Here is a 25,154-nt window from a genome sequence, read left to right as displayed (position 1 = left end):
GGCGAGAGGTGCAAAAAAAAAAAAATGAAAGCCTTCTATGACTAGTGTGGGCGAAAGAACAGTGCAAAAAGCAAAGGTGATCTCAAGTCCATGACAGCAATTTTTTCCTGTGGTAATGCTGATTTCCACCACAGCTGGGTGGTGGGAGATGCTGGTGCGGGTTGGAGTGCAAAAAAAAAAATTGAAAGCCTTCTATGACTAGTGTGGGCGAAAGAACAGTGCAAAAAGCAAAGGTGGTATCAAGTCCATGACAGAAATTTTCCCCTGTGGTAAGGCTGATTTCCACCACGGCTAGGTGGTGGGAGATGCTGGTGCGGGTTGGAGTGCATAACTCTAGGTGGAGGTGGGAGGCGTCTGATGCGTTTAGGGCGCCACGCGGAAAATAAAATAAATGCCTTTTGTTCAGAGCGTTGGAGTAGCCGAGTGGAGTAACCTGTCACGGCATGTCGGGGTGTGGCTGTGAGGATGGGACAGTAGAGTGTTGAGTACACGTAACGCATGGTCGCGCATGCACGCGGTAACAGTCACGGCTCGCCGTGACTGTCATGCCGATGTCACGTCCTATTACCTAATAATAGGCGAGAATGCTCTGACCTGTCAGCATAATGCGCCGCATTTGTTTAGCAGCTCCCTCTACCCGTTTCCTCCTCGCACTCCTTCGCGCTACGTTGTCACTGACCACACCATGCAACTGGGAGACTGGCTTTGGAGGTGCATCTACAGAGCGGAAAACGCCCTGTCATCCTACGCAGCGGGATACAGGCCGCCTATTAAGTTCGTACTTAAAGCATTGCATATTTTCAATATTCTTTACCCCAGACTCAGTTCCGACACAACTGTGAGCATTCAACGTTGAAAGTAAAGGAGAAAAGTTTTCGTCATTAAAAGAAATTTCTTCGGCCATAGCCTCTGAGATCACTTGCCCGCGGGTGATTACAGGTGATCTCAGAGGCCGCTCTTTGGCATGGCAAGCTACGAGCCGCATAAAAGATGGTGCCCCCTGCTCCAGCGGCGCACAGTGCTGCGGTCGAACAAGAAAGGTGGAATGACACGCTCCGCTCCCGTAGGATGTAGTTTTCTCTTCAAAGCTAAGCAAAAGTGTTGTCGAGTGAAGCAGTGTCGTTACAGGAAAAGCCTACTTTAATATACTTTAGGATGATCTAAATCCCAACTAGTTGGTTCATAACGCAAATATAATCACAGCCAATGAGAGACACATTTGCCTCCCCACTGCAAACACTGCGAGCCCACTGAATGTGTACCGCTGCTGCCCGAGTCTACGGCCTTGGCTGGAAACGTGGCTAGAAAGAGCGAGCAGTTAACACGTGAAGTACTGGAAGCTGTGGCGATCAATGAGAACAGGGAATCCTGCATTATTAATGTATCCGTGGCCCTCACAGAAAAAGAAAAAGAGTTGCCTTGGACAGTTTTCCAAGTTACAACGCTGCAAGCACCGTTTATGACAGAGGATGGTTTTTAGTCTCGCGTTTTTAACCGCTTCTGTGTGTCTTGTTATATCTTCGCTTGCTTTTAGCCTCGTTTTTTCATTCTTGGTAATCGCTTTTTATCGCTTTAAATACTCCATCCGGGTTGGCGCTTCACACCTTTCTGGTTTACTCGTGCGTTTTTTTTCTTGTTACTCCGTTTTTATCCGTGATGTTGACTACTTCAGTTTCATCGCAACTGCGCAGTTTTTTCGCGTTGCCTCCCCTCGCCTTTCTCTCCTTTTCGCCTATATATATTCTTCTGTGTGCCAAAATAAAGATCAGCTGTTGGTCAGCCTAGTGTCGTGTTTCCTTCCTGCGTGGTGACTCATTGGCGGTTGGTATATTTGTTTAAAATGCTGGCAACTGTCCGATGGAACATTGTATAGAAAAGAATATCGTTTGATGGTCTGCACATGAAGAGTTAGTGAGCATAGATTATGTTCCACTGTGATATATATCAGGTGGGAAAAAAGAGAGCGTTCTATGGTTTAATGGAATAGGATCAACGTTTTCACGCGAAGCTTTTGCTGCCTTCCTCTGCGCACAAATATTTCGTATTGCCCGGTACGACGCCAGCCATAATTTTAATCATTACTTTCAGAAATATGCCGCTGACGCCAATTTAGGCAATTCTCTGTTGCTGTGAAACTATTTAGGTTGATGCCTGCGTTAGTGGAAATCCAAACCGACAAGGTAATAGTGAGTTGCAAGGCTTGTCGCTGGTATGGTTCGTAAATACGTACCAAATGGCGGAGCTACCACTGAAAACGAATAACTCAGCAATTTCTCATTTTTTTCTTTCCTCATTGAATACAATGCCGAAAACCACACCAGAGGGTTGCTGACTAATTTCCGCCACTTTTTTTAATAACGCGCTCTACCAAATATTTAACTTCCATCTTCATCAGCCGAATCACCTCGAGCTAGTGACGTGTAATTGGTAATGTACTGCGGGTGCGTGCGGAATTTCCTAACGTCATCATTGTGTTGGGTTTTTATAATTTACCACCTATGTATACGACGCCGTGTTGTTCCATGAGAGAAGCTATAGCGGAGGAAAGTTGGTTCACTGTACGCACTCTTCACGGTGCAGTCTTTCCTTTTGTACGGCGAGCGCTGTTGTGCTCGCGCTTCCTTCCTGCTGTGGAATTCGGCGAAGTGGGGCATGTGGAGGATTCCATGAATACCACCGCGAAGGTGGGGGAGCCCTCTGGGGGAGACGTGACTGCAGGACTGGCAGAGGGAGCGACGACAATAACGTCCCCACGTGTTCGAACAGGAATGCCGGAAGCAGCGACTATAGCGTCCCTACGTGTTCAAGAGGAATGATGCCAGCTACGACCATAAGCGTATTCGTTCCGGTCCTCGCCACGACGAAGTGCGGTATCAGTGTGATCCCCTTCAGTCACGCTGGATTTGAACAATTGCCCGAGTGCCGCAACTGCGACAGAGCCTCCGCGTTCCGGTCACCAGTCAAGATCTTTCGACACCGGAGGGGATACAGCCTGCATTCCTGTGTCATGCAGGTGGCCTTTGGACGCACGTGCGCGGCCACCTGGAATCCGCGGGGACGACAACGTGACCGAGTCCTGTTCCCTTTCCCTCGACCGAGCTGCGAAGAAACATGAGGACCGCCCTGCCGTGGGTGGTACCATCAGCGCCATCGTGTGATTGGACATCATTCTTCGAACTGTATTCCCCAGCTAGGGATCTTGGGAATACGAAGAGTATTTAAGGAGCTGCTGGTTTGATGCCAGGAGAGAGCCCCCTTCTTGAGAGGTATCAGAGACTCCAGGTGCCCGTACTTGTACATAATGTAAACAGTCCTTGTATAAAATTTTCCAAGTTTTCTTCCTCCGATCGTCCTCGTCTCTTCTCCGGCCCAGTCACGCTACCTGAATCCCAACAACTGGTGGCAACGGTGGGATGCTGCTACCTGAATTCCAACAGCACCTTCTTGAACTTCCCCAACGATTATTGGTTGCGAATGGCCCTAGTAATTAAGAGTGAGAACTCAAACATTTAGTCATTTGCGCAACGACAAAATAGCTTTTTAATGCGAGAGCCCTAATCCGAAGGTTCAGAGCCAAGCAAAATCGTCTCTTGTCAATCAATATCGACGGCTGGGTGTCGAACCCGGGGCAGAGCGAACTGCAGGCCAGCTTTAAAGGCCGCTGCGCGCGACCGCTAGGCTGTTCGGTCATTCCAGCTCCTATAGGCGGCGCGGCGGCAGTACGACATGGCAGACGAGGCGGTGATGGCACCGATGCCATAGCTAGCGTCTTTATAGAAGCAAAGCGGCTTCTTGACGTTGTGGCACCTTTGGTGTGATTTTTAGAGACTAGATAAGCAGCAGTAAATGATTTTCGGTTGTTAATATGATCTTATAATTAAACTTGGCTGTATTACAGGCTTGAAATAAGTTTTTGTCGATATGAGCATGGAATCGCTAGTTAGCAAGTGACTCAAAAACTCCGAAGCTTGGGAACTCAGCATTGTAAAGTGCGACAAACACTTTGAACTGCAATTTTTGGTGCGTCCACTTTCTTGTTGTTTCGGCACTCACCCGACTACTTTAATGACACAGACAGTCTGACGCTATAGTTCCTGCCTACACGAGTGCGGCCCTTACCTCATAAATACGGTATGTGTATTCACTGCGCGCTGATCTTATACGGACAGAACTGAAAAAAAAAAATCAGCAGTTGGTAACACTGGCCACGGTTCACGGTGTAGTATAACTGCACTTACCAATCACAACAGTAATCAGAATGAACTTTTTAATGTTGGGCTGTTTACCAAACAAGCCAGGAACACCAAAATCCTTGAGCCTATAATTTCGACTCGTGATTGGCTGCTTGTTTAGGTAAGCAGAAGAGTTTTACCAGCTTTCTACATTTTCTCACGAGGGATTTCTGTTCGGTGGTCCTAAATGTGGGCGGAGCTTTGCTGCAGATTAAATTGTATCCGACTGTAGGTCATCTGCAGCGTAAGTTGGTCAAATATGCGGTAATAGAAGACGCAGTGTAGCTGTTGTTTGAAGCGGCAGCCAGGGGGTCATTCGAGCTTTAGAATACAGTCGAAATTAGCGCTTAAAATGTGTTTTTGACCCCGCCGCGGTGGCTCAGTGGTTAGGACGCTCGACTACTGATCCGGAGTTCCCGGGTTCGAACCCGACCGCGGCGGCTGCGTTTTTATGGAGGAAAAACGCTAAGGCGCCCGTGTGCTGTGCGATGTCAGTGCACGCTAAAGATCCCCAGGTGGTCGAAATTATTCCGGAGCCCTCCACTACGGCACCTATTCTTCCTTTCTTCTTTCACTCCTTCCTTTATCCCTTCCCTTACGGCGCGGTTCAGGTGTCCAACGATATATGAGACAGATACTGCGCCATTTCCTTTCCCCCAAAAAACAATTATTATTATTATTAGCGGGAGAAAACGCTGTGATCGAGTGAGCAGACGACAGTTGCCAAGAAGCGTTTGCGGTGGGTTATTCATCCATTTTGCGCAATATATCTGAGGACTGAAGGTACAATTGTGAAGTTCTTGCCGATAACATCGCTATTTAGCAGTCATGTTGTTGCCAGAAAGCCGTGTTTAATCTATAGGCCATAAAGGACTGTAACGTGAATAAAAATAAGTTTTCTGCAACCGTCCGCCTTAAAATATTGCCAATATACTTGATATCAGCTCAGTGTTTGCGCATTGCACTGCTTTCATGCAGCTGTAATACTCAACGTTGGTCGCATGAACACTTCGAATAGAAATGCATTGACGACACTCAACAGAGTACGTCGCTGAAGAATAGACGGGTCATATTGGGCTCAAACACGTTATCAACCTGCAGAATGCACTTAATCACTGCTTTCTTAACTCTTTACATGTTTGCAGAAACTGCATGTTTGCCGTTTTGGGTGTTCGCACATCGTAGAATAACAGAATATGCTCATTTTTGACGCGTATCTTACGCTCCAAACGACTGCGATTGCACGCGCCGCGCAGAGCGATCACCGGCTCGCTGCTTCAGGAAGATGCCGCGTGGCGCCGCCACCGTCGCTGGAACGACCGAATCGCCGCATTTTTCCTTTATTGCCTGTTGCGGCAACTACAGACACACCCCTACCGTGTTGTTTGGTTAACGCCTCCTGTTACACTGCACCACACTCTCGCGTTGTGCATTGCAGAGCGTCGTATTAATCAATTTTCATCACCTCCGTCTCGCGGTACTGCCGGCTCAACTTCATATTCTACGTAGCACAAGTCCGTGCTGTCAACAAATACCCGCCTTCACACGGCAACCATTCGCGCTATTGGTCGCAAAATCGGCTGCGACGCAGCAGTGTTTCGCTCGTGCCCTGGTGTTGACCTTGTCCTGAACTCCGGCGCACTGGGTCTGACGCTATCATTTCCGCCGTGGTCGTGATTCAAAACACGGCAGTTGGAAGCCTCCAGCTGCTGCGGAAAGAGTCGGTTGGCATGTGCGCGTCTAAAACGTTCGCGAATCCGCTTGAGAGTAGCGTCATCTGCTCCCCGATTCCTCAGCTACAATCTCTCGCGGGCTCATTCTAGTTTCACATGTTGCTTGTTCGTGGATACCAACAGCTGGCCCCTAGTATAGTGGGCTTCTGTTATTAAAGCGTAAGCTTTACTAGCCTCTGTCGGCAAGGCCTCGTGTCCGCAAAATCGGTCCCCAGCAGTTGCGGGGAACTTAGGTGGCGCCAAACGATTGACTGTAATCGAAAGATTATGATCTGAGGATGCTGCGCAAAAAAAAAAAGAATTATGTCTATAGAGTGATTAGTTAATTATTTAGATCAAAAATGTCCAAAAAGTGGGCGCAGCTAGAGCAACACGTGGAGGCAAATTTAAAAAATCGGAATTGTGGGAGGAGCCAACGCGTGGCGCCAAATTTGAAAACGAAGCGTGGCGCCAAGCTTGAAAACTCAAAATGGGCAATAATTGGAACTTGCTTAAGCGAGATAACTAATTGTGGCAATTGGGAATTTGGATGAATTTACATCAGTGCTTAATCGACTAAACGTGAGGGGAAGGGACAAGTGAAGCAAATAGAGGAAAACAGAAACCAGGAGGCGTCAATGCTTTCGCATTCCTTCATTGAGGGTTACTGAGCAGTGACCTCAAACGTTTTTCATCTGAACGCTTGTGATTGGGTTTAGTATTGGGTTTACGACGTTTGCGGCTCTCAATGTGCTGCTGTAAGCTGGCGATGCATACATGCTAACGCGCTGAGACCAGCCAAAGGCAAGGGCTGGAGATCAACACGTCGGTTTTGAATCATTTTTTTCCGCAACAGCCGAAAAGCGGACCCTAAAAGACAAAGCAAATTAGACACACGACGCTTAACAGGTCAGCCACATCGTAAAAAATGGCTTCGTGTTTCCTTTCTTCGTAGGCTTGCCTTTTAGTTGTGTCGGAAACTATGCCACTAACCAAGGGTGTCGTCTACGCATGAAGCAGGTTGCAAAATACGTAGGCCAGCACGTTGCGATGTTGAAAGGGTGGTCGGATATTTCATTTCAAAGAATGGAGCTCTCACAAGGGCGGAAAAGCTGACGGGCGGAAAAGCGTGAATTCAGCACAGTTACCCTCTCCAGTTTTGGACCATTGTCGCCATTTTTTTTAATATTTTATTTATAGATACTGTGATCTAGTACAAATTATAGCAGGGTGGGGAAAAAACAAACAAAATACAAGCATGCAAACACATTCAAGTTCATAACATCTGCAGGCACTTTTCAAGCATCAGTAAATAATTATGATTAACAGTCTCGCTATTAAGTTTGTTCCATTCAGTATTTGTCGTCGAAAAAAAAAGAATATTTAAAGCAGTTATTTCGTGCGTTCAAAGGGGTTATTGTTAGTGCATGCCTTTGTCTTGTGTTATAACCTGAGGAGTAAGCAAAATTAGAATTATTAACTTTAAAACTACCTTTTATGAACTTCATAACGACGCGCTAAAGACATTAAAACTTAAAAATACTAGCGAGTGGCACAGCGAAAGTGGCATGAGACTCTACTTCACCTTGTTGCATTCAAGGAGTGTGGGAACACATAAGTCCCTTTCAGCGTTAATGGCAATAGCCGGTGGACAGAGACTCGCCGAAACATTTGTTTCCTGGTTTTCAAACTAGTAAGAGCACTAGAAAAGATGTGGTGACGTTTGCTTTAAGATACCTTTCTGAAGGACAGGCTAGTAGACTTGTAGCTTATCTCGCCGTCGAGGAAACCCCGGAAACTCCTCGCGGGCGTCACCGCACTCAAGCTCGGACTGGCTTACGCTACCGCTGATTTCGCGACTTATGCCCAAGCGTAAACTGTATAGTTCATTTTTTTTCTTCTCAACCAATGAGAGGAAGGCTTAAGTGGATCGCAGTCTGTGATCAGATGCACAGCGCTAACCAAAACCCAAAGCGGGTGAAGGGAAAAAACACGAGCGCTAGGCAGACTGTTGTACGGATTATGAAGCGCAGTTCACCTATGCATAGTTTTGGGAAGGGTATTTCAAGCTTTAGATATACAAACTCCCCTTTCAAGCCCTGCGCACGTGTGTCGCGTATTCTCGAGGTTTGGTTGCTTTGCCTTTCGCGTTCTTCATGCGAGCATGTATCCCGTGTTCCTAAATAGAAGTTGGAACCATGCGAATCTTAAATAAGGGCTAGTGTGTTCGTGTCCTTTGTCTTGCGTCTGTATCTTTATTTTGTGGACATTGTCCACAATAGAAGACATTTGCTTATTTATCTAGACATACATTATCAAGATGCATCCTCCCCCCCCTCCCGCGAGGCCTCATCAAATTCTTGACACCGAAATCCGTTGAAAATTTAGTGTCCATCTTTTTATTTGAAATATAAATTTTAACGCGACAGAGTTAAGGATCTCGATCAGCGGAAAATAAGGCGTAGTCCGTCGGCGTTGTGCCGGAAACCTTCAGATTGGTCGAATAGGTGCCTACGTAACACGTTGAGCATCGGTATATTAAATTGAATAAATCATAAAACCTGCCTCAAACGTAATTTGGATATGTATTAAAATAAATTAATTGCGCACAAAAGAATATTGAGGTTAGTAATCGGGAATTGACCCCCTGATCTTTGGTTGCGAGGCAGATTGGCGAAGACTATGCCACGCAGGCACATTCGTACGGCTTCGTGAAAGCGGCGCCTTATACGTACGTCGTGTAGTCCTTCACATATTGATTGTGCTTGTGAAAAAGGAGACGGTGTCCGCGTCTGCGTGTGCAAAAGGATTATGACCTCAGGCTTAATGGCACATACCCATGGCGGGGGATTGGTCAGGGCGCACTGCCAATCCCTCGCAGGGGGTATGCGCCATTAAGCCTGAGGTCATCATCATCAAGAGGAGCCGCTGACGGGATTTATTAATGCTATCGCGTCACAACCATTAGGGTGGAACATAAGTGTTCACCAGATGTTTTGACAGCAACTGCATTTTCAGCAAATTCTCTTGAGATTCACTCGTTCTGCCGCCTTGTGCCACTACACTTGCTAGTTTCTCGTTACGAAAGCTCGCGCTCAGCACACCCAATAAAGCTTTTATTTTTTATGCACACTCATCCGAACCATTGAAAAAGAATCGGCAGGAGTTTTCACAAAAGCCTAGCCGTAATACGCATTGCTTTTAATTACAAAAAATCGAATTTTAATCTCTTTAATACCTTGATTTTGAATAAGGACAGAAATTGGTGACATTTGAAGGAATCATAGTTGTTCAATAACGGTGATTCGCTTTCCCTTCAACATAAGTATTAAGACAGGCAGCGCATTTCACGTGGCGCCCACACAAAGCTTGAGCCACAGTGAGAAAGAATCAATGTGCATACGCACAGATGGGCTGGTTTGTGCGCAGACCCCAACGTCACAGATTGCCCCCCCCCCCCCCCCCCCAAAAGAAAAAAAATGTACGGAAGAGCTGTCACAAAAGAGCGTATACATATCTAGCACCGAGCAATTTGGATGCACAAGTAAATGATCTGCTGCGTAAATAGGGGCTAACCTGTTCTCGAATATTTAGCGCAGCGAACTTTTAGTGGTGCCGATCGAGCTTCCTACTGCACAACTTTTATCAGAGTGCCTCGTGTTTGAAAAACTCGCAGATGGTGTAACCAAGTATCTAGCTATACTGTTGTCTATACGAACGACAGCTCTGAAAGAGAGAGGCAAGTGCTCTTACAATGGTGATGGCAGCGACGAAGTCGCACACAGCTGCATTCAGCGGGGCGTGTTCATCAGGAACTGCTGGTGCTTGTGGCCACGTCAGATAAGACTTCGCACAGTAGAAAGTTGCTGACACTAAATATAACACCTGCACAGGAGAAAGGAAAACGGTGCGTTCGTTGTTTATCAATACACGTGGCAGTGTCCCCCCCCCCCCCCTCCAAAAAAGGCATTTTATGAGGTTTAAAACAACTATTCATCCACGTTTCGAAGAGTTCGGAATGTTCATCTTCTTGCCAATAAACAAAAACAGAAACAGGAGATCAACTCCGCTATGTAAACGATATGTAAACGCGAGGACATTCAAGTCGACATCCACCACTTACTGTGGGACTGCCCTGCTATCAAGCCTACCAGGTTCCGACACCTGAAAGTAGCACGTCTTTCACCGAGCAACCCTGCTTCATATATTGCCTGGACGCAGAGACAATACCACCGCTCTCTACTGGACTTCATAAAATCAGGTAGCCTTTTTCTATTAATTTATACTTACTATATGTTTCAGCACACCTTCGCCCATTGATGCCCTGAGGAAATAAATCTCGCTTAAAGAAAACTCCGCTTCTTACCATTTTACATTTACCGTCGTGATGAGGCATCAGTATATTCGTGATAACAGCAAACAAAAGGTATATCTAAGGGTGCCTCAATAAATCACCAGACGTGCGGCTGAAACATTGTTATCGTTCTACTCTGGTGGCAAGCGCTTTTACATCCATGCTCACTTCGTCAGCATAGCACCTGAATGTCACAATTGAGACCAAGTGGAGTCCACCTGTGAATGCTAACACCGATGGGACGATTGATTCCGCGTACCTGGCACTTGACAAAACTTGGAAGTGAAAAACGTATTGCATATCTCTCCCCGGATGGTTGGTGTAAACTCAACTCGGACTGTGTGCTAGTGCCCTTAGGGCCCAATCGCTTTCATTTTCACGGCGTATGGCTTCTCTCACCGTTCAGACTATACAACAGCCCATACAAATGAGTGAGTCAGGAGCAGTGTGGCATTGGGGTAGTCATGAACGAAGGTTCTCTCTAAATAGAACAAAAACAGGGAAACAAACGGATTGCAAAAGCTAGAGCTCTACTGGATGCGCGGTCACAGTGGAATTTGACTGAAAAAAAGGTAAACTACCCTGGTTTTTTCTTCTTCCCCTCTGTTAGCATTGCGAAAGAGGCACGCGCCTATGTTGGTTTGCTCTCATTTAAGATGTGCGTGACGTGCACGCGTGTATTAAGGCGAAAGACTTTAATGGCTCATGCTCCGTCAATCCGTTCGCGCGCTAAGCTCTGGCCTCTGAGATCACCCAGCGCGCTAGCGCTCGCGGATGATCTTGGAGGCCATGTTGCGCCATTGGTAGTTCACTGCGCATGCGCGAGGTGGCGCCACCGGCGCGCACGCCACGCCCGCGCCAGACGCCTTGCAGCTGTCGACCGAGTCGGGTGCCGCGCAATCTCTCCTAGCGCTCGCTTCAATGGAGTCTCAGAATGTAGGCAAACGCAAGCACTTAAAATCTTAACCACACCTCAGTGCCACAAGCAGCAACCCCGCATTAAAGGCTTTCGCCTCGCCGTACTTTAGGTAAACAAAGTGCCTCCCCCCCTCAATTTTTGTGTTTTGGTTACCTCCCTGGAGGGATGTGCCCAAGCACATGTGCACCATCCGGGACAAGCCATGCCACTCATCGCAATACGACCTCGTCACCTATCATGTACACTCTCCTTCTTTCTCCGATACCCCTTTGCCTTAGATAGGAGTAAGAAGCTAGGAATTCATTGCGTCGGCTGATTGCCGCACCTTCTGTATCATTGCAGTTCCTTTCATCACAGGACTTTGGCACGTATATCTTTCCTCTCTCTGACCACGCGAAGGACTTGACGTGTAAAGAAGCCTCACCAGGTGCGCGACGTCGAGAAGAGTGGCCCCGCGCGTGCGGCCTGCAATTCTTGTGGTCTTGCGACTCAGCTCCGACCATCCGACCAGGAGCAGCGTCGCCAGCGCGCCACTCTTCAGGGCTGCCGAGGCGTTCTCTGGGGTCAGCGTCGCGACCATGTCTTTGTCTTCTTGTCACCTTGCTGCGAAGATAAATAGTTGATGCTGGAGGAACGATTGATGCGGGACCTATGCACCTTTTCTGTGTTTTGACCTGGAGTGATAGAGCAGCGGTGGTCACTCATGACCGGTGTAACTGGTACCATTTTAACTTTGGGGGATATGGGGGGGGGTAATGTACCAGAATTTTCTATGGAGCGATTGAGAGAGTCAGTCGATGAGTAGTAATCAGCAGCTGTGAAATTAAATCTTATTACTTCTGTTTGGATTCGAAAGCAGCGCAAAACACGAGTGAGAACCGACGCACATGGCGACACGCAAACGGGGTATTATGCACTAGATTAATACCAACTAACTTAACTGCTGTTCTTATTAATTCACGTGGAATCCGTTTCCCAAGCTCGCACAGCAGTGCATTCCACACCAGCCGATGTGGGAGCGCAGCAATGAGAATGCAAGGCGCTTCGTACCAGCGAGCCTTCTATCCCAGCGCTTTACCGTACGTATTGCTCAGGCCTTGACGGCGAATATTTTGGAGGAAAAAAAAATGTCAATACCTCTTATTATTATTAATGCGAAAGCAATACTTGGCTCATGCATGGCCCCTATAGAAAACGTGGACCGAAAGTGTTAACACACAGTGTGGACACTTACCCCAGCTTACATGTGTTATTCGGTAACTCGGTTACTCGCTAGTAACTCGGCTAAGTTCGGAGGAGTGCCGCGCAAGCTGCAGCCAATGGCAGGAAGCTCGGGCAGTAACTCGTGTAAGCTCGGCTACGTACGGAGGAGCGCCGCGCAAGCTGCAGCCAATGGCAGGAAGCTCGGGCAGTAACTCGTGTAAGCTCGGCTAAGTTCGGAGGAGCGCCGCGCAAGCTGCAGCCAATGGCAGGAAGCTCGGGCAGTAACCCATGTAATCTCGTGTAAGTTCGGAGGAGCGCCGCGCAAGCTGCAGCCAATGACAGGAAGCTCGGCCAGTAATTTGGAGGAGCTTCGCGCAAGCTGCAGAAATGGCAGAAAGCTAGGAAGCTCGGCAAGAAACTCGTGTAAGCTCGTAACTCGTGTAAGCTCGGCTAAGTTCGGAGGAGCGCCGCGCAAGCCGCAGCCAATGGCAGGAAGCTCGGGCAGAAATTCGTGTAAGCTCGGCTAAGTTTAGAGGAGCGCCGCGCAAGCCGCAGTCAATGGCAGGAAGCTCGGCAAGAAACTCGTGTAAGCTCGTAACTCGTGTAAGCTCGGCTAAGTTCGGAGGAGCGCCGCGCAAGCCGCAGCCAATGGCAGGAAGCTCGGGCAGAAATTCGTGTAAGCTCGGCTAAGTTTAGAGGAGCGCCGCGCAAGCCGCAGTCAATGGCAGGAAGCTCGGCAAGAAACTCGTGTAAGCTCGTAACTCGTGTAAGCTCGGCTAAGTTCGGAGGAGCGCCGCGCAAGCCGCAGCCAATGGCAGGAAGCTCGGGCAGAAATTCGTGTAAGCTCGGCTAAGTTTAGAGGAGCGCCGCGCAAGCCGCAGTCAATGGCAGGAAGCTCGGCAAGAAACTCGTGTAAGCTCGTAACTCGTGTAAGCTCGGCTAAGTTCGGAGGAGCGCCGCGCAAGCCGCAGCCAATGGCAGGAAGCTCGGGCAGAAATTCGTGTAAGCTCGGCTAAGTTTAGAGGAGCGCCGCGCAAGCCGCAGTCAATGGCAGGAAGCTCGGCAAGAAACTCGTGTAAGCTCGTAACTCGTGTAAGCTCGGCTAAGTTCGGAGGAGCGCCGCGCAAGCCGCAGCCAATGGCAGGAAGCTCGGGCAGAAATTCGTGTAAGCTCGGCTAAGTTTAGAGGAGCGCCGCGCAAGCCGCAGTCAATGGCAGGAAGCTCGGGCAGTAACTCGTGTAAGCTTGGATAAGTTCGGAGGAGCGCCGCGCAAGCTGCAGCAAATGACACGAAGCTCGGCCAGTAACTCGGGTAAGTTCGGAGGAGCTTCGCGCAAGCTGCAGCAAATGGCAGGAAGCTTGGCCAATAACTCGGGTAAGTTCGGAGGAGCCACCTGCCAGTGCAGTGGCGCATCGCTTAACCACTGCGCCACTGCGCTGACAGTTGCATGAGGACTCGCTGCCATCTATCAATGTTAAGTAGAGAGCGACAAATTCGGCATATTTGAGCATTAACCCACGAAGCTCCGAATGGTGTGCCGTTTGGTGGCCAACGCGAACTAAGTTACACCAACGCACAAACCACGAACGCACCAAGAGAAAAGCAGTAGTGCACAATTCGTTCGCATTCATAGTACATAAGCAGACTTAGCGCCCCCGGTAGTTTTTTTTTACCGCTCCGCCGATGGTTGCAATCATTTGGGAACTGTGCCACAGCAAACGCCACCATCCTGCGTGGTTCAGCTTAAGGACAACACAGCAAGCCATGAAAAGAAAAATGATAGCTGTAACGTTAAGAGACCGGAAGCGGGCAGAGTGGGTGAGCAAACAAATGCGGGTTAATGACATGCTAGTCGAAATGAAGAGGAAGAAATGGGCTTGGGCAGGGCATGTAATGCGAAGGCAAGATAACCACTGGTCCTTTATGGTGACGGAGTGAATTCCAAGAGAAGGCAAGCGTAACAGGGGGCGGCATAAACTTAGTTGGGCGGATGAGATCAAGAAGTTTGCAGGCATAGGGTGGGCGCAACCGGCAAAGGATAGGGTTAATTGCAGAGACATGGGAGAGGCCTTGGCCCTGCAGTGGGTGTAGTCAGGTTGATAATGATGATGATGGAAGCCGCTTTGAGCCTTAATGTCGGTGAACCTAAGCAACTATGAGCAGATTATTAGCAACAGGTTTTCAGCATCGCACTCTCAGCATGCACGCGACTGTCCACAAAGCTTCGTGCTAAGTTTTGCTTCCGGTTAACTGATAATTTAGCTGTGATTACCAAGGTCTTAGGAGTATTAACATAGTATTCGCAAGCATTTTCTTATCTTTTTCTGTCCCCCTTTTTTCTTGTGTCTAAGGAGAAAAAAATCTACGTGTTGCAATGGAAGGGCATGCCAGTAAGCCCTTTTCGGCAAGTTTTGGAAACAATGCGCATGCGGACTTTTTTGACACAGACTAAACTTCTGCCAGCTATGGATAAGTAAGTGAAAAACAGGCGAATATAGGGATATCTTTTAGGAAACACATGGACACGGATGATTTTGGATGAAAAAAAAAACTCCTCTGCTATTTCAGGGTTGTCCAGCTTCAAAAAATACTGTGACTACTCACTAGGCGCAGACGACTGTTTCTGGTCGAACACCTGCCTTTAAAAGTACTTGGATTACACTGGCTGGAAAGCCCGGATATCCTGCACTCTGGCACCGTATTGAGGGCAATACGTGGAACACATGTTCAGTTGCAAGGGAAATGTTTTTACGGAGAAATGCGCACATTCTGTTGGCTTGATGGCTCCGCAACCCGTGACTATGTGCCAGCAGTCACCTGATAGCATGCTGTTGCCTGCACAGGCAACCTCAACTCACAACAGGCAACAATTGCAGCCTCCACTATAATGCACATATCGCCGACAAGGAAAGCTGATCTTACCGCAGCCTGGCGTAATATATGTGAAGGAACTGTGTTCGCTACTGACCATCAGCTTAAATTAAAGGGCACTTTTTGACGGTTTTCGCTCTTGCCAAGAAATCAGTCCGGGCTAACTTTAACTCAGCGGTTATGATAAAAGAAAGGCACCGTAACTTCTTTGCTCTGGGTGGACAGTTCAACTGCGTCATGATGGAAGCGATAAAAGAGAGTGAAATGAGGAAGTGGGAAAGAGGTGTCTTAGTGGGCACGTCGGAGCTAATTTGGCCCTTGAGGTTCAATAACGCTCATTAACAACGCGCAGCCCACGACAACCTTTGCTTTTAGCTTGCGAAGAAATCTGACTGCCACGTTTGAGATTTGATCCACCGAACACGTGTTTAGCGTCCCAACGCCACGGGCACTGAGCCACCGCGGGAGATGTGAGGGTTCCTGCTTCTTTCAGAACTCAAAAACATATACAATGACTCTCTATGAAGCGGTAATAAAACCTTTGCAGACTGAGAAAGTTGGTAATAGTAACTCATTGGCGCGGCGCAAAGCAGTCGAAAGACAAAGTAGGCGGTGCATAAATTTGATGTAATCATTGATAAGTTTTAATGGATGAGTGAGAATCCGCCTACATTTTGTAGCTTTTTGTTAAAGTGCGGCTCACCTATTTTTTTTTGTCATTTACCATGCAGACGTGAAGGTATACACTTCAACCTCCAAACTGAAATGAGTATTTCGTGTTATATTATCGTTGCTTGCACATATGGCTGCCCTTGATCGACTGTCAATACCTGTCGCTTGTGGCATCAGAATAACGCGAGAACGGGAGCTCGAAATCAATTTCGATCATCCGGCATACGTACCCTGAGCTCGTGTGAAGGCGTGTGAAGAACTGAAGAAGGATGGATAACTGGCTAGTTGGTAATAGTCGTTAATTATGGGTGGTACAGCGCGAAAAAGACGAAAGACAAACGAGAGAACGACACGGGCGAGCTCTTGTCCGTTTTGTTTTCAACTTTGTTTTTCGTCTTTCGTCTATTCCATGCTGTACCACCCACCATGAACTCTTGAGAAGACGAACTTACGGGGGCTTTAAAACGCTATCCTAAACAATTTGGTCCACAAAAAATTTTCTTTTTTCAATGAGCTTTCTTGAATAACACAATCTGCCGCGCTAGTTGCGATCCATATGTATCAGCAGCGCGCTTCTGATACATAAGCTTTCTTGAAAGCTGCAACATAGTTGTTTGGCGGTAAGGTAATTCACATGGTAGATTTAGGCTATTTTCGTTCATTTATTGTTGTACTTTTGGATTATTTATTTATTAATATGTCGTTTACTTATCATTGCTTATATTGCATTATCTGAAGTATATTTTTTCATTAGGTTAGAGAAAGCCGCGCTGGGTCACTGGCTATGGTACTCGGCTGCTGACCTGGCAGACGCGTGTTCGATCCCGGCCGCTGCGGTCGCATTTCGATGGAGGCGAAATGCTAGAGGCCCGTGTACTGTGCGATGTCAGCGCGCGTTAAAAAAACCCCAGGTGGTCGAAATTATCCAGAGCCATCCACTGCGGCGTCCTTCATAGCCTGAGCCGCTCTGGGACGTTAAACTCCCATAAACCACCTTTACGATAGCATTTCTGGCGTGTTTATTGTAATACTTGTGTTCTGCCTTCTTGGTGTGTTGTGTTGTGTTTTTGCTGAGGTTTATTTGCGAAGTTCCAGCGCGGTTTCTTTCCTTATGCGAGAACGAGCAGCAGGCACACTATCAGGGACCAATGTCTTCTTTTATGTCCATTTCAACAAAAAAATAAAAAATGCTGATGCTTTGAAGTTTCCTACTGTGCCTGCAAATGAAATATGCCATACAAAGAAACAAAAAAAGCAAGTAATGCAGACAACATTTCTTGTTGATCACAACGCACAGATTTTACGTACATTACGCAGTGGTAAGACCTGACACACGATATTGATTTTACGCATAGGTACTATCAGGCTCCGAAGTTTACGGTACGCTGTTCTCGGAAATAATAGAACATATAGTTGTTCTGTCTCGCAACGAACCACCTGATAATGTTAACAGTCGAAGGGGCATGCTTGTTCTTACGCACGTTCAGACATTTTAGGTGTTTGGCTTTCTTTAGTGCGGGGAAATCACTTCTTCCCACACATTCGCCTCCCGTGCATTTTTATCGCCATCAGGTTCACGTCGTATTTTATAGAGGAATACGTCAATTTTACGTAATCAGCGATTAGTTCTAAAGTGTGAGTGAGAATACACGTGCTTTCAAAGTAGCTGTTCTCTTGAAGAGCGGCGCCCCGATATTTTCATTTACCGTGCAGAAGCGAAGGCGAGCTTCATCCTCGAAGCTAAGCTGAGTGTTTAGTATAATATTGTCGCTGCTTCCATGTATGGCTGACCTTGATCGACTTTAAAAGCCTATCACTGGTGGCATCAGAATGACGCAATATTGGTATTTGGCAAACTCTTTCCATAATCCGGCCTACGTCACTTGTGCACGTTTGAAGGCGTTCCAGGCAACGCATTTGGCTTCTGAGAGCGTGGTGGAAAGTGCGAAGAGGGTGCTGTGATTGCGAGTGGAGAGATGAAATTGTTGTGTTTTCCCCCTTGCATCACGTTACCGGTATCCAAACGAGCAAAAATTCGAAATGAAACCACGTTGTAAATTATTTTGTGGCATGAGTAAACATTAGTAAATCTTTGAAGAAATACGGTGAGTTTGTCCAGGAGTATTATGTTGAATTCCAATGGCAGATCGAGAGCGCTCCGCCAGATCACAAACGGAGCGCGTAGTTCAGGCGGAGATCACTCCCTCCCATTTTGCCAATGGAATGCATGCGCTCCCGCGGGGGCACTTCAGCGCAAGAATAGCTCCAAGTTCAGGCAACATGGCAGCGCCCTTCGAAGCACGGCCTCTCGCTTCACCAGCGATTCGTCCTTGCCGCCACACTGTCTCTCACGTTCACGGCAAACAAAAGGCGCACGAAGCTTTCGCTTTGTGTGATGATGTCCGCACCACAAAATTCCAGTGATGAAACGCGCCAAATTTTCAGATTGCTTCCTTATTTATAGACCTGCTAGGCTTAGAGAGTACGCGTCGTCTGACGTCAGAAAGCGCGGGAGGTTCAAACAAGTCAACGATTTTGGTCTAAAAAGCGTTCACAAAGAATTGACCGTGATGGAATTGACATCCCGTTAAGAAAATTTTTGTTTTAATTTGTGCGGACGCGAACAAAACGAAAAATAATTAAATTTGGGAGAATACAATTTAAAAAAAGTAAGAAATACTGCTTGTACGTTTCCCGGATCACCGCGTAGCGACGACAGGAAGTTCGCGTATGCGACAGGACGGATGCAGCCGGTCATGACCGAAAGCAGACGCGGGAAAGTAAAACGTCGCGCGGGGTTCCGGTCAAATCTGCCGATTTCGGCGGAGCAAGTATCGCTGCTCCACGGAGCGATCCGGGATCGACGTCTGATCCCGATCTGCCATTGGAACAGACAACTCGCACTCCCATTTTGCCATTGGAATACGATTGCTCCCAACATAGCAGAAAAACTTGATCCGGATCTGCCATTGGAATTCAACATTAATTTCGCGAACAAATCAGCTCAGCTTGCGTTTAATCTGCAGTCCTGACCATTTATTTCCAAAAGATACTTCTGGGCTCAACAGCTGCCTGTGCAGTAATGAAGATTCAATGGCCAAGGTAAAAAGGTAGCACTTAACCTTGCGTTTTGGGCGGCTCGCGAAGCCGGTTTGAAGCACTCACCCACTGCGTGCCATCTCGCAGCGACAGAAGTCTGTCTTTTTAAAATAGTTTCCGACTTCAAGAACATATAACTACATAACGGGCAGCCCTTCACTCATCTGTGACCATGGCCATACGAAGCAGATTCGCTTGGAACAAGTCCTTAATCTTTTTAGCTTCCTTTGCACGTAAAGTCACGTTGTTGCGCAGTACCTAGAGACGGCAAAATTATTTCGTACCGAAAATATTACTGCTGTGCGATGTGGGAAACGTGTGCTGACATTGCGGTTTGCGCAAAGCTGGCCCGGCGGGTTATAATCTCGCTGCATTACGCGTTCATAAAGCTACACCCTTCGCAACTTTCCTCAACTCGCAGTATGATGCCACTTACGCACATTTTATCATCGACTAGACTTCTAAGCAGCGTTGCTGGCGCTGTCTTTTCATGAATCGTCGACAATCACTCACGTACCGTCGTCACACAATTTTCTAGAGCGCTAGACCGTCGATGCTGCGTAGTGGGAAAGTGAAAGCCGCCATTGGCTTGAGGGTTCAAAGCAGTTATACCAGGATGTATGCAGGGTATGCTGATTTATCGTTGCCCATCTCCAGGGCCATCATTTCTCCTGCGCAACTTTCAGTGCAAATCAATTCTTTCAGTGACGTCAAGGAGGGGTGATGCGCTGAGCCTGCCCCATACGTGAATACCAAGCAAGCACTGTATGGCACGGCTTCCGCGCGTTGACAGAAAGGACTCCTCTAACAGAGTATACAGAGCACAGGAGCATACACCGAGCACACGGCAATATACTTTTCACGCGCTCAAACCAAGCTGCCTAGGACTCTGAGGTCAACGGCAGGTGTCCCTCACATGCCGAAGAGAACTGCGCTCCAACACTATCGACAAGTGTCCAGACATCTCTATAACGACGCACATTGCGTCATAATCCTGTAAAAGGCAGGCGTGGCAGACCAGCCACGGAGCTTCCCATCCAAGGAAAGAAGACCATTGGTGGTCAGCGGAAGCATACAAATACTGGTTGTTATTTGATTTATATATACCAGAAACTTGGAATACAGCCCTCACATTGAATTAGGTCATTTGGGTCATGTTGCTCGGGGATATGAGGGTAAAGTAAGTATTTGCCGTGTTTCTGCACTAACTAAAAGATGCGAGAAGACGAGAGCACAATCTGGAAGCGTTTCCCCTACTGCACCATTTCGCGTTTCATATTTCTGTGCTATAGGTCGGATTTGTTTTCTCCGAGTTCCGACTTAGGATAAAGGATTTCGGCTTAACAAGGCCACATTATCTACACCACATAGCGTCGAAAAGTAACGTACCGTTTTGAAGCTTCAATGTGCCTTAAACGAAAGGCACAGATGTACACCGAATGTCGGGAATACAGTTGATTATGGTAGAGCCCCGATGTGCAACACTCTCACAGCCGCAGTTGTGTACATTCACGATTCCACGCACTGCTTTTGAAATACCTTCATACTTTCGCCTCTCATGTCCCAGAACCTCTGTTTCTGCCTCTCACGTGGATCGTCCTGTGCGCTAAAGGCAGGGAGATATCTGCGCCTGCTTGTTGTTCTTGTTCGTGCGATGCACAGCACCTGCGCCAGCGGTGCGGGAAGTTGCTGCGATTTTTTTCTGTGCCTCTTTTTTTTTGCGGCTTTTATGACTACGCTTGCAGGCGCGTGCGGGAGACTGAAAGCTGCGGACGGCGACAGATGCGCACTTTGCATGTCTTTCGGGCCGGGTGATGCCCGGCTTATGGTAAAACTTTAAGAACAGGCGTTTGCATATTAATTCATCATCGTTGTCATCTTGAGCACATCTAGGCGCTGAGCTAGCTGCGGCATCTTATTTAATCTCATTCGCTCACCAGACTTTCTGCGACCTCCTGCTGCTCTGTCCTGCGATTAGAATCCACTTTGTTAAACTTAACGACAATCGGTTAGCTTGCTTTTGCTCTTGCATTACATGCACTGCCCAAGCCCACGTTTTCTTGATTTGGTCTAAGTTGTCATTAAGTCGCATTGCGCGTTTAATTTGCACCTATAATTTTCTTTTCCATACCTCGCTGCTTTGTCCTCAATATAAGTTCCACCCTTTTGAGATAGCCTCCACATTTTTGTTCCCGATGTTGAGACAAGGTAAGGCATAGTTTTTATATTCTTTTTTTAAAGATCTGTTTAAGTGAAGTTCTTATGTACTTGATTATCTTATAGTACCTTCGAAATGCACTACACCCTAGTCTTATTTTCTTATTTCACTCTCAAGGTCCGGATCTTCGATCACTGCCTGGCCTAACCGCATGTATTCCCTAAACACTTCTAACTTTCGCTACGCCGCTTTTTACAAACTGCTGTTCTCTGCAATTAAACAAACAATTTGGAAGATTTCACGAATCGTGATAATTCCGGCACAGTAGCATGTAAAATGAAGCGGCCTGTTTAGCAGGTGCGGCTCCAGCTATCACGAACGTTTCTAAAGTCGAATGAGAGGAATAGTAAATTCTGAGCAACTGGTTCGCGAGAGCTTCAAACGATTGTTGCGGTGGTGCACGTGAGCTCGAGATCAATGCTTTCTCATTTTTCCTGCGGTCACATGTCTGGCAAGAATACGTGAAAATAACGTTTATTATTCGTCGCCTGTTTCAATCACTGATCGTGGGAGAAGAGGAAGCACTCGGTTGAAATTATATATGAATTAGTTCAGAAAACTCATTCGAATGTAATTCGAACGCAATACCTTTAAATATTCTCGCGAAACAGCTCTTCATTCAGATTTCAGAGCAATGCTCTTCGTTGCGGATTTTGTTAGGAAATGAATGCACTTACCTGAATCGCATCCAGTAATGCTTATGTCGAAGCGGACTCGATTCCAAAAGAGAGTTTTTTTTTAATAACAGGAGGAAAAAAATACCGGTTAGATATGGGAATAAAAAGCAGTGATGGTTACGCATATGTCCCCTCAATTGGCGACGAGTATACAATCAGTAGATGAACTTATATTACTTCCTAGTGATGGAATAATTGTTTACAGCATGGCAATTCAAACAGTATGTGCCCCTTTGAAACCACCATTTTGGTGTACCGGTGTTTAGTGTACTGCACTCAGTGCTCCCCGACCAATCATCTCCTTCATACACTGATCTGTATTGATCGCTTTGTACGTATGAAAGAAAAGCTAAGCCTGTATTTGAGCGTCTGGTTTGTTTTTTGCGAGCCTAGGACACAATAGACAGCACAGGACTTTAAAGCAGGGATCCTAGAAAATCGCAACAAGTTGATTCGGTTGTGCACCAAAGAATTTCACCCTGCATTTCTTTTGTGGGCAGTATCTTCGGCAACGAATAAAGGTCGTGCTACTGGCAGTGACAATTCTGTTGGGGCGCGACTGAAGGTTCGCACGACTGCCCCGTTTTTGTTCAACAACGAACGTTTGATGCACCCGTGTAATGAGAGCGGAAATACTTTTTATTCGTTATTTGCAATACATTTTCTTACCAATCCAGCGAGTGCTCCGGATGCGCATGTGCGAGCGCCGGCGAACTTTCGCCGGAAGTTCGAGCACCGCGTGTCGCTTGCTGCAGTTTCAACCTCGACGTGGAGGAAATTTACGGTGACCTTGCGGTGAAAGACCGCCTGAGAGTCGTTTCTCAGCGTACTGCGGCTAAATAACCGTCAGCTGGCAAGAGACCTGAGCGCAGAGTTCACTGGAAATAAAAATCACCGGATGCTTCTTGCACCTTTGCAAGCCACAGGAAAGAAATGAAACGGCAACACAAGAATGAAATGGTCATTTGATTTCATTTCAGTGCTGCCGTAAAAAACACTCAGCATTGTTTTCAGCTGTGACTGAGTTAGTGACGGTAGGAGATCGAACTTAAACGGCCGAGTCACACAGTGGAGAATGAAGGCAAGACGTGTTGTGAAAGAATGGCGCTTCAGTCCACAGCCAGAAGTGGACTTCGTCTTGGCGGGCAGAGGTGCAGGATAATGTTTGGCAGCGCACATTGAGCCCTTAACGCTATCGTCTGTTACGTAATAGTGATCTGGGCTAACGCTGGTCAACATGGTTGTCCCTGTCAGTACAGACGGCAATGACCCCGCTGACCCAAGTCCCAATGCCTATGCTTGAGACCAACCTGGCCCTGCTGCAGCACAGACAACCTCTGCAGAACCTCCTTGAAAGTTACGGCCATTGTTTTTATGCCCCGTCACAGGTCCGGCGAACTTCTGTTGCCAAACATCGAAATTTAACTGGTGTAGACACCTGCCCTCTCCGTCAAAGCCCCTCTAGTGGGGTGACGCGTGAACGCCACGTCATCCGAGACCAAGTCTTGGAAATGCTTCGCGACGATGACATGCAACCATTGAAGAGCCCCTCGGCAGCACCTGTCGTCCTTGTAAGATAGAAAAGGCGAAAGTCTTCGATTGCATAACGTAACCGAGAAGGACACCTACTCCTAGCCCCGAATCGGCGCATTAGACAGCGTTTGTAACGCCCAGTATGACTCGTCCATGGATCTAAGGAGCGGGTACTGGCTAATCGAAGTAGATGAGAGGTATCGAGAGGAGACCGCCTTCAGTGCGTCGCTAATGCCATTTGGATTTCGTTCCGACCCAGCAAGGTTCCAGCATGTAATGGAAACATTATTAGCAGCTCAACTAAGGCATTAATAGCAGCACCTGGCGCTTATAAAGAAAACAAAAACACACACACACACCGACAAAGTACATCACATGTTACGCTACAATCGATGCATCTGTACCAACAAGCCAAACTGAACGTTCTACATAGCCATATTATTGGCAGGCCTAAATCAGCCAAATTCGTCGCTTTAGCGATCACCTGAAAAGGCTTCGGACAGGGCTTGAAGCAATAGAGTCATCGTGGCTATCTCTGATGCCAGAAAAATCCTACGTCGCTTATGAGGGCTCTTCTGTTTCTTGGTCACCTCTAAGTAAACATGGAGTGCGTGCAGACCCACAGAAAACAGCTGCTATCGCAAAGTTTCCACAGCGGGCAGGCAAAAAGCTCTGCCAAGATTCCTGGGCTCTGCGCGTATAACCGACGATTTGCAAATGACTTTTTGTGCGTCGCTGAACTCTTGATGCAGCTGATCAAGAGCTGCGGCTGAAGTAAGATGGGCCATTGAAATGCCATTCACCATCATCTAGGCCACACTGGAAGTTCGGGCCGTCCAGTCTCGTCAGAGATCACCATGCACTGTGTTGGCATGCCAATCTGAAGGACCCCTCCGGCTGCCTCGATTCATGGAGTTACGGCATCACCGGGGTCAAATCTGGGCGCAAGCACACCGACGCCGACGGCTAAAATCCTTGACAATTAAGTAGGATCTGCCTTAGATTTATTGAATTTTCCTACGGACTAAGACATTCTACGCATCACCGATGACCTAAAATCGCCTACGAGAACTTTTATGTGCTTCAAACGACGAACCGACAGCTCGGCAAGTCCCATTTACCCGCACCCTACACCGCATTCAAGACAAATGTTAGTGGCCGCGGCTATGCGCTCACCTCGCACGGCAGGTAAAAACTTGCCGAGACAGCCAGCGACGAAAGACACCTCTGGCCAAGCCAGCAAGACCACGTGATTTATGCTATCTTTTGTCCACCACTGTTTTGCGAGGGCAAAACGAAAACAAAAGCACGCTGCAACTCGGACAGTCCCTGTTTTGCAGACTGCTTCCTTGCATACAAGTTGGCGATGACCATCTCTTCAGGGAGTAACATATGACACATCATGCAATAAAAAGGGCGAAACGGGCTAACTTGGCTTTTCGCATGCGTTATAGTATGCTATTCCAACTATACCAACGTCACCGGGGAAGAACACAATTCAGCAGACCTGTTCCTGCACAAACCAACTATTTATGTTCGTGAAATGAATAAACAGTACGAAGTGCATGTTAAAAGCCCAAAAGCGTGCTTTTAGGTTCCTATAACTTGCACACACGTTAAAACATGATAATCTGCAACGCATATATTCTTTAGTCTCCCCCTTC

At 47.4% G+C, this 25,154-nt stretch overlaps 1 protein-coding gene across 1 annotated transcript in view; it reads right to left on the bottom strand.

The window, feature by feature from the left end:
* LOC144106442 (multidrug resistance-associated protein 1-like) overlaps positions 1-20,588 on the bottom strand; it is an 86,169-nt gene extending 65,581 nt beyond the window's left edge. The window contains exons 1-3 of the mRNA XM_077639256.1: positions 20,452-20,588; positions 11,642-11,820; positions 9,698-9,829 (exon numbers count right to left, since the gene is read on the bottom strand). Of these exons, the coding sequence (XP_077495382.1) occupies positions 9,698-9,829; positions 11,642-11,797 (288 nt within the window). The 5' untranslated portion in view covers positions 11,798-11,820; positions 20,452-20,588. The remainder of the gene's footprint in view (positions 1-9,697; positions 9,830-11,641; positions 11,821-20,451) is intronic.
* Between the last annotated feature and the right edge of the window lie 4,566 nt (positions 20,589-25,154).

This window comes from Amblyomma americanum, chromosome 10 (assembly GCF_052857255.1).
Source record: "Amblyomma americanum isolate KBUSLIRL-KWMA chromosome 10, ASM5285725v1, whole genome shotgun sequence".
Taxonomy (NCBI): Eukaryota; Metazoa; Arthropoda; class Arachnida; order Ixodida; family Ixodidae; genus Amblyomma; species Amblyomma americanum.
This window is presented reverse-complemented; position numbering and strand designations above follow the sequence as displayed.